Source organism: Canis lupus, chromosome 27, assembly GCF_003254725.2.
Source record: "Canis lupus dingo isolate Sandy chromosome 27, ASM325472v2, whole genome shotgun sequence".
Taxonomy (NCBI): domain Eukaryota; kingdom Metazoa; phylum Chordata; class Mammalia; order Carnivora; family Canidae; genus Canis; species Canis lupus.
In genome coordinates this window covers 10670051-10680326 of record NC_064269.1, presented here as the reverse complement: position 1 = coordinate 10680326, position 10276 = coordinate 10670051, and the positions used below count along the sequence as shown (strand labels likewise).

The 10276-nt window shown below is 34.1% G+C and overlaps 1 protein-coding gene across 5 annotated transcripts in view; it reads right to left on the bottom strand.

Moving 5' to 3' along the window:
- Positions 1 to 2018: 2018 nt before the first annotated feature.
- ADAMTS20 (ADAM metallopeptidase with thrombospondin type 1 motif 20) overlaps positions 2019 to 10276 on the bottom strand; it is a 163132-nt gene continuing 154874 nt past the window's right edge. For all 5 annotated transcript variants that reach the window (XM_049102553.1, XM_049102556.1, XM_049102555.1 and 2 more), the window contains 3 exons: positions 6488 to 6592; positions 3490 to 3570; positions 2019 to 3350 (listed from right to left, as the gene is read on the bottom strand). In XM_049102553.1, coding sequence (XP_048958510.1) covers positions 3279 to 3350; positions 3490 to 3570; positions 6488 to 6592 — 258 coding nt within the window. In that variant the 3' untranslated portion in view covers positions 2019 to 3278. The remainder of the gene's footprint in view (positions 3351 to 3489; positions 3571 to 6487; positions 6593 to 10276) is intronic.

Here is a 10276-nt window from a genome sequence, read left to right as displayed (position 1 = left end):
ACAGTGAGTAGTGATGGGTGAAGGGGGAGACATCTTTTTGTTTTAAAATAGAAGAGGACCTAGAATATACTATGCTAAGTGAACTAATTCAGACAGAGAAAGACAAATACCATATGATGTCACTTATATGTGGAATCTAAGAAACAGAACAAACAGAAACAGACTCATACATACAAAGAACAAACTGCTGGTCCCTAGAGGGGAAGGAAATGGCAGGGAGGGGGAGGGGATGGGCGAACTAGGTGGAGAGGATTAAGAGGCACAAATTTCTCATTATAAAATAAATCAGTCACAGAGTGAAAAGTATAGTTTAAGAAATACAATAATAGTGTAACAACATTATATGGTAACAGGTGGTGACTACACTTATTGTTGTGGAATCCTTATGGTGTTCACCTTAAGCTAATAAAACATTGTTAAGTCAACTACAATGAAATTTTTTAAAAATAAAATAAAATGGAGAGAATCGAAAACTTTTTTTTTTGGCGGGGGGGGGGGTGGGGGGGATGAAGAGAAGGAGCCAGCAGAGAGAGAAAGGAAAGGGAGGGAGAGATAATAATCTGTGGGAAAAGGTTCTGGAGAATTCGGAGTGAGAAGAAATATGAGAGCAGAGGTTGGGGGACTGGCCTTCAGCAGGAGCAGGGAAATCTTTCTCCTTAAAGAGTGAGGGAAAATAGATAAAATACTTGTACAGAATACTTTATTTTAAATGATAAACAAGTACAGAAAATTACTATACACTGCATACTAATATTTGCAACTAATTTAAGGGAGAATCAAAAGTATGCTTTTTGATAAGAGATTCCCAAATGGTTTTTGTTTTAAAGATTTTATTTATTTATTCATGAGAGACACAGGGAGAGAGCCAGAGACACAGGCAGAGGGAGAAGCAGGCTCTCCTGTGGGGAGCCCGATGTAGGACTCGATCCCACAGCCCAGGGATCACGACCTGAACCAAAGGAAGACACAACCACTGAGCCACTCAGGTGTCTCAACCAATTTTTTTTTTTTAAGATTTTATTTATTTATTCATGAGAGACACAGAGAGAGAGGCAGAGACATAGACAGAGGGAGAAGCAGGCTCCATGCAGGGAGCCTGACGTGGGACTCCATCCCAAGACCTCGGGATCACACCCTGAGCCTAAGGCAGATGCTCAACTGCTGAGCCACCCAGGGGTCCCCAGATTCCCAAATATTTAAAAACCCATTCACATAAAATGCTATACTCCCTCATGTTTGTTTCTTTTTGTTTTTAATGACTTGAGGAGTAGGGTAGGGGTATGAGAAGATGGGAAAGATGGTGGAGAAGAGGAGCAAAGAGAATACAAAACGATCAAGCAATTCTCAGAGAGAAACCTAATGGCAAAATATATATAAAAGAATCCTCATTCAATATAGCAATCAGATGAATATAAATATTCAAACAATGAAATACTATGCTATTCCCCAGCAGATCAGATTTTTTTTTTTAATTCATGTGCCATCGAGGATGTGGATACTCTACAATTTTTACACCTGACCAGTGGTAATTTAAGTTGATTTAACTGCTTTGGATAATACTTTGACAATTTCGAGGGAAATTGAAGATGGATGTCTAAAATACATTACTGTTTACAAGGATCTGTTCCTTCCTCTTAGGAGAGAATTTGAAGTCCTCACCCATTTCCCTGTGCCTGGCAATCCTCCTCTGTAGAAAGAGTATATTTCCCTGATCCAATGACTATGATTTGGTCACGTGATTTCATTTGGCTAATTGAATATGAGTATATATTCAATGACATGGGTATCCCTTGTATATACAGAAGCCTGTAAAACCACCTCAAGTTTTTGTCAGCCTCCTGCTATATTCCCTCTGCCATGAGAAGGGTGTATAGCAGACATGAACCATTTCCATTCCAACTGCAACAATCTGAATAAAAAGTTCTCTGAATTTCTAGAGTGGTCATAGGGTTATAAACCTTGTTGGTAAAGAAATATTTTTTTACACGTAAGAAAAATGAAAGCAAAATGCTAACATATCACACAAATAGGTTTATTATTCACATGTATATAAGTTGTAAGATTTTATGAATGAAAACATTTCTAGAAAATGTTACACATTTTGTACTAATGATTGTAACTGGTTTAAGGCACATAGTGCAAAATACTTTATTTCTGATACAGAGATCCCTAAATGTTTATCTAACCACATTGGCACAAAATTGCTTTAGTACCTTATATGGGGGAAAAAATGTTTGGAGAAAAAATAAATAATAATAAATGTTTGGGGGGGGGAAACTTCGTGGGTAAAACTAGTACACTACTATTTACTGGCAAAAATCTATTAGTAGATTCATTTTTTGGTTTACAGAGTAAGTTGCCATAGAAAAATATTGTCTATGATTCTTTTAAAATCATATTATTATATAATACACAAATTATTCACCTGAAAAAATCTCTTACTACCTGAGAATTTGCCCATGAATAGTTAATTTTTATACTATCTTTTATGTTTTGGCTTTGAGAAACCTCAGATGTAGAATAATTTGGACATCTCTAATAAAAATTTTGCACATATAAACATAATTTTGTCTACCAAAATAGGATTTTCAAAATTTCAATAATTCTCACTTCTCTACTTGATTAATAAAATACAGTACATAACTTTGAGAAAATAGATTTTTAAGAGTAAATATATACATATATGAGTTACAGAGACAGAATATAAACATTATAAAAACAATGTATTGCTCTTATAAGTACAATCAAATTAGAGGTAGGTGTTTTAAGTAAAATTCTACTATAGCATATCTTCTTCTGTTATATCCACAAATTTTCATATTTACTATTTAACCCAAGCATAGATTTTTAATATAAAAGTGTACTGCATTTTTAGGATTTTTTTTTATTTGAAGCACCATAACCCACAATTTAAAATTAAAGGAAATATAAATCAAGGTATCTAAGCTGTATCAGTAGAAAGTATAATGGCTATGTACTTTTTTGATATGACTATGGGGATTTGCTGTTTACCTGACAGATTCAGTAATGTTCATAGGAGTTTTAAATAAATTCATTTTGCTAGTTTTTACTTGCTCCATTTTAACAAGTAGAATAAACATTCATTGTACAGTACAATACTGAGTAGAGATTTATATGTGCGTTCATAGGCGTAATATAACCACGATCCAGTCCAAGATGTTTGTTAACAGCAACATTATCTTGGTAGAATTCATGCAAATATCTCTGAATATCATACCATAAATTATCATGTCCTTTAAAAGAGTTCCTAATTAGAGTCATATATTTGTTAAGTTTACTTTGAAGGCTTTGGAAAAATTAAGCAGTGATTTGATTCCCTGATGAGCACCCTGAAAGAAAAAAAAAAGGCACAGACATTTTGGACATGGAAATCTCAGGAAGAGAAGAGTAAAGAAATGAGCACCGGTTATTTGCAGATATTCCAGGGAATATCTCCTCATACGTCCCACTTCTGAATGTTCATCCTACTTGAATTGGGAGACCAGTAGTCATGTGAGGAACACACTTTCCACAGAACCCTCCACATCTGCCGTAGACTTTGGTTCCATCCTGAAAATAGGGAAAGGCAGAAATATGGGAGAATCGGACACAAACTGGTATCTTCGTGCATATGCAGAAAAAGCAAATGCTTCGAATTATGTGGCTGAAATCATTAGCCAAAGTTTCCTATAACAATTACATCTGAGGTCAAAGATCATACCATTTCAGGATCAGTTGAAACTGGTGGTCATTGGAATCATATAACCTGAAATTCATATTAGCTCCTTGATGGTTATAAGCCACATTATAATTTAGACAATTCGTCTCAAGCCACATATTGTTCATTGAAGCGTCTATTTGCTTCAGTGAAGTTGTTAAAACCTCTCCCAATTTGCTGTTCAATATTTACATGATTTTATATAAGATTCTCATGGGCTAAATAAGGAATATGCAAACCAGAACTGTACATGAGGCATATTCTCTCTCATTAACCTCAATCTCAGGGAAGCCTTAGAAACACAGCATGAAGAAAAGTATAGAATTTGTGATAAAATAGGGGGGAAACTGGAATGGAAGCAGTAATTATAATTAGAAAAGAAATAAGAAAGGAATTCTTTTTTTTTAAAGAAAAGCAGAGCCCTTCACTGAGGACTCGGTTGACAGAAGCTGTTGAGAAGGGTGTGACAGTTGTTCTCTCTAAACAGTTTTCCATCCTTTGTCCAAAAGTCAAAAGACTGAAGGCATTTTGATAGGATGAGGCAAAACCAGTTTGAGCTCCTATAAGAGTTTCTGGAGAAAGTAAGGGTGATTTTTTGGGGGTGGGGTTTCTTTTGAAGGTTTGTTTTGTTTATGATCAAAACAGGGAGGGCAGAGAAGGAAACTTCGAGTTCCTAGAACATTTTGGGATAAAGACTGTTTTGAGATCAGGGGCTTTTGAAGTTGCCTTTTCTTTCAGAAATTTTTTTAGCTCTCAAGAATCTAAGTAAACAGAGAAGATGGGAAAGGTAGTAAAAATTCTCATTTATGTACATCCCTATTACCAAATTATTTACATAAAAACCTAATCTTGATTAAATGTCTTGGCAAATGAAAAGACGTTTGCATTTCCACATGTAAACTCAGGTTCTACCTGTTGCAGCTTTACACCAGGTCACAGGTTTCCGGAAATACTTTCATGTGCAATATTTTTGATCGAGGTAGAAATTCTCAATTGATTAAATAATTAATCTTTAGAATGGAACTTAAATAGAACCACAGGAATGATCATACTAAATATTCATATCTACTGGTGACCTCTTTACAATTAACCAAAAGATATCTAAAAGTTGGGTAAATAAGGTCAAAATATTTCATTGAGCTCTTTACACTGCTCAGAATATACTTTAATTAAATAATTTATTCCCATTATTCCCATTATTTAGGATTAGACCTAAATATGTCAAATGAAAATTTATAGTTGTTTGTTTTATTTTTTTAAAGGTTTTATTTATTTGTTCATGAGAGACAGAGAGGCAGAGACACAGGCAGTGGGACTCCAGGATCAGGACCTGAGCCAAAGGCAGATGCTTAACCACTGAGCCACCCAGGTGTCCCTATAGTTGTTTGTTTTAAAAGCCAATTTCTAGGGGTGCCTGGGTGGCTCAGTGGTTGGGCGTTTTCTGCCTTCGGCTTGGATTGTGATCCTGGGGTCCTGGGATCGAGTCCCACATTGGGCTCCCTGCATGAAGCCTGCTTCTCCCCTTGCCTGTGTCTCTGCCTCTCTCTCTGTGTCTCTCATGAATAAATAAATAAAATCTTTAAAATAAAATAAAATAAAATAAAATAAAATAAAATAAAATAGCCAATTTCTTACCCGAATGACAGAAATAATTCAAAAAAATTAAATTCTTTGTTAATTAAAACTCAGTTTCATAGTCTTCAGAAATAGAATGTTAGAGACTATGAATATTGGAAAATTGAATTTCATTATAAATAATATTGATACAAGTGTAAAAAATAGTCACTTTTATCAAAAGAAAGAAAAAACACAAAACAGAATGAGCAAGGGCTTTTGATGGTACTGACTGATGAGCAACAGAGGTGAGAACACTTTTATTTTTTTAAGATTTATTTTATTTATTCATGAGAGACACAGAGAGAGAGGCAGAGACGCAGGCAGAGGGAGAAGCAGGCTCCATGCAGGGAGCCTGATGTGGGACTTGAACCCTGGGACTCCAGGATCATGCCCTTCCTGAACCAAAGGCAGAAGCTCAACCACTGAGCCAGGTGTCCCGAGGTGAGAACACTTATAAAATAGATCCTGATTTACTATAGATAGAGTCATGCTATCTGAGACATGGTAACTGTACATAACAGGAGCCATCTCATAAAGCATATTTGCCAGTACGCTACACCAGCAAAATTAAATGTGTTCTATCTGTAATACATATGCTATAGGTAAAAGCTAAGTACGATGTTATTTGGATAAAGGCGGAGGAAAATATTCATACAACCACATAAATAGTCCTAATTCTTATAGTAACTATAAAGAGGTGTTAGATGAAAAATGGCTCTAACACCACCCCCATCACTAAATCAAAGCTGTGAGGCAAATAAACCAAAAACCTACTCCTCAACTTTGAAATATTAAACCTACCAAATCTTTAATAATTAAAATATAGCTAACAGCAGTACTTCGTTTTGAAGTACATACATTTCAATTCATTAGGCCCAAATTTGAGCCTTGGTATTTGATATTTCAGGTTCAGATATCTGTAGCCTATACATGAATTTATATACATATAAAACCATATATGTACCTTAATAAAAATGAACCCACTTTCATTATTTCATTAATATTATGCCCCATTATATGTAATATGCCTCATCTATGCGATAATTCATTAGTCATTAACTTTATGACTCTACAATGAAAGTAAAGGACCTTTAATTCTAGTTCACAGCACTTAAGTATTTCAAACCAGTATTTGGGTCCAGCAGGACTTACTTGTGATCTGTGTATGATGACAGAGGCATAATTGCCCTGAGCAAGCCATTTTGCTGTGCTGGATATCTTCATCCCCGTTCCTGCCAAGTTAATGCTGAACTGCCCCTAGATCATAAACAAAACAAAATAGATGAAATTCATAAAATATTTAAGAATGCTCTTTAATAGAACACCTGAATTTCATTTATATAAGAAAGGTCTCAAATTGCTTTTCAAGGGTCTTCCTTTAAAAAATGAAAGGATATTTTTTTTTTGAGAGAGAGAGGAAGAGAGAGACAGAAACAATGCACACACAAGACAGGGGCAGAGGGAGAGGGAGGATCTTAAGCAGGCTCCATACCCAGCACTGAACTCGAGGAGGGGCTCCATCTCCTGGCCCTGAGATTATGACCTGAGCTGAAAACAGGAGTCTGATGCTTAGCCTATTGAGCCACCCAGGTGCTCCAAAATGAAAGAATATTGATACAACTTTAAGGGAAATGAACCAGCTAAAGTTTTTTTTTTTTAATTGATTGAAAAAAAAAAAAAAAAAAAAGGGACGCCTGGGTGGTTCAGTGGTTCAGCACCTGCCTTTGGCCCAGGGTGTGATCCTGGAGTCCCAGGGTCAGGTCCTACATCAGGCTTCCAGCATGGAGCCTGCTTCTCCCTCTGTCTCTCTCTCTCTCTCTCTCTCTGTGTCTCTCATGAATAAATAAATAAAATATTTTTAAAAATAAAAAAAAATTAAAAATTGATTGCAAATAAGTCTTCTCAATACAAGACATGTGAATCAACACCATTAATGTTATTTGTGCAAAAGTAATTCTGTCCAACCCTAGGATTCTAAGACTTGACAACTAGAGCTAATGCTCCCATAGCAATGGGAAAGTCAGTCCTCACAGAAGGTGTGTTCATTAGGGATTAAGCAAGACTTTAAAATTTCTCCAATTTCTATTTTTTACCTCTTCTTTCTAACTTCCTTGATAAATTATACTTATGTAATATATTTTCTAGAACCTCCCCTTAATGTGCTCTTCTCTGTTGCCATAAAAATATTACTTCTTAACCCCCCACACAAAAGTACGGAATGTAATATTATTGCCTCAGGTATACAGCCTTTTAAAAGTGCCCAGAATTGTATGTGGGATGTGTGATGCCACATGATTTACACACGTGGTGTGTGAGCCCCCTAGTGGCTTTATGATCTAATTCTTTTCAAGACACGAGAATCATTTTCATGTCAAAATATTTCAGACTATCTCTTTTAAAAAAATTAAACCTTAACTATATGTTAATTTAAAAATGTGTGACTAAAATGGGTAAAATTTTGGCACATTTACATGATTTTTCAGTACAAAAGTACACATTGAAAAATAGAATTAATTAATCCTAATTAAGACTATTGTCAGTGTTCAAATACACAGAGATTCAGAGTGATAATCTTAGATCACATCACTATATCCCATAGTCTATATCCCATATCCATAGTATATCCCACATCACTATATCCCTCATGAATCTTGAGCAGGACTATGATAAAATATTAGGGGTTACATTATGTGAATGAAAAAGTTATCTCATCATAAAAGCAAAAGTGAAGTAGATTTCAAATATATTTATAATGTAAATTATTACTATTGCTAAAGTAATTATATATCAATTTAGTTTATTGCTAAGAAGTCTGTTATTTCTTAATTAAAATAAAAGCAAATTCAAATATATTTATAATACAATTTTAATAAATTTCTCTTTAAGAGAAACAATGTTTAGATAAACACCAAAAGAAAATTTCTTATTCTATACCATATTTAGTTATGAGTTTAGAATATGACCTACACGTTTCATTGCTGTATTCTCATAGCCCAGAATAGGGTTTGGGTACTCACTTTTTTTGAATGAATTAAGTGCAGCATTACAAATATTAAATTTTAGCATTACATACACATAAGTAGACAAATACACCTCTAAACCTTTCACATGCCATGATAATGAGTGACATTAACACTACACACATTGATATTTTATATTGGTAAATACTTGAAAAATAACTAATTCTAACTACTTCTCTAATATTTGATACTTAGTCAACCTGATACAAGTTTTGCATTGAATATCATCATTATTAACTCATACTAGGTTTTTCACCAAATGAAGTCGCTTTAAAATAGAAATATATTCTGTGATGTAGATTTCCTTGACCTGCCACTTATTGAACACCCAAGTGGAGCCATACAGTGTTTTCATAATCTAAATTCTATACTTTCATTAATTCTTTGCCTCTCTCCTCAGGATTGCTTTGGAAGCATTCAAATGTGTGTGCACTGGAAGTGAAAGGGGAAAAAATCTGACTAGTGAGAGACTTAGATGGTCGTTAACACAATTGGTTGGACCCAAATGGAGCCGTACAGTGTTTTCAGACCTAAATTCTATACTTTCATAATTCTTTGCCTCTCTCCTCAGGATTGCTTTGGAAGCATTCAAATGTGTATGCACTGGAAGTAAAAGGGAAAAAAATCTGAATAGTGAGAGACTTAGATGGTCGTTAACACAATTGGTTGGACTAAAAATTATCTGTTGCTCCATTTCTCCAGAATAATTTCCATGAGCTTTGCTTATGTCCTTAGTCGTCATTAAAAAGCAACATAATACAATCTCAAAGAAATGGTAAAATGATTCATCTGAAATTTGAGGTAGTATTGATAGACATAAAAATACATTTCACTTACTCGTTCAAAATTAACTGAGTGACAGACATGGTGTCAACTACTGTGGCACTACAAAGACAGATCTCACTCTAAATACTTTAAGTGAAGAACAGATTGGTAGTTGTTGGGGGGTTCAGGGGGATTAGGTCCTCACCCATGGTCAAAAGATTTAAACTTCCAGTTATAAGATAAATTCTGGGAATGCAATGTGCAGCCAGGTGATTATAGTTAAAATACTGCTCTGTGTATTTGAAAGTTGCTAAGAGTATAGATCTTAAAAATTCTCACCCCAAGAAAAAAAATTTGTAATTATGTGGGGTTATGGATGTGTTTTTTTTTTTGATGGATGTTAATTACACTTTCTGTGGTGATCATTTTGCAATACATACATAAACTACTGATTATCTTGCATACCTTACACTAACTCAATGTTATAATGATAATTATATTTCACTAAAACTGGGGGAAAATAAATTAAAAAAAATATATATATATACACACATACACATATATATAAATGTTCATTTATATGGACATACTTTATGTCCATATAACATAAAAAGGTACTGGTACATACCTATAAAACTTCAGAAGTAATAAATGATTGAATACATTATTTCAGTTCTATATATCCTTTAAGATTAAAATGCAAACCACCTTAAAACCTAATCTTTAACTTAAAATTACTTCAATGTAGCTAATAAAAGTTTATTTTTTTAAAAGTAGTATGAGGTTTACCACCTCTTCTACTCTCAACATTTTTTAAGACTAGGCAAAAACATAAGAAGTAAAATTCTAATAGCAAAATCAAAAGTGGAAGGTGATTCAAAGATCCAATAATTCAACAAATTACTCCTTGAGTAATTTACTGCATCAAAAAAAAAAAAGATATGAGAAGAACCATAGACATAGATACAAGTTCTTTTTTTCTTTTAAATACAAGTTCTAATGTTCTACTTCTCTTTTTGACTGGTTCATGTGTACTCATTACATCATCATACTTTCATAATTTTAGAACATGTTGTACATATTTTATTATGAATGGGATCTATAATCTAATGCAATTCCAATAAAATTCCATTGGAGTTTTTGTAGCTCTAGAGAA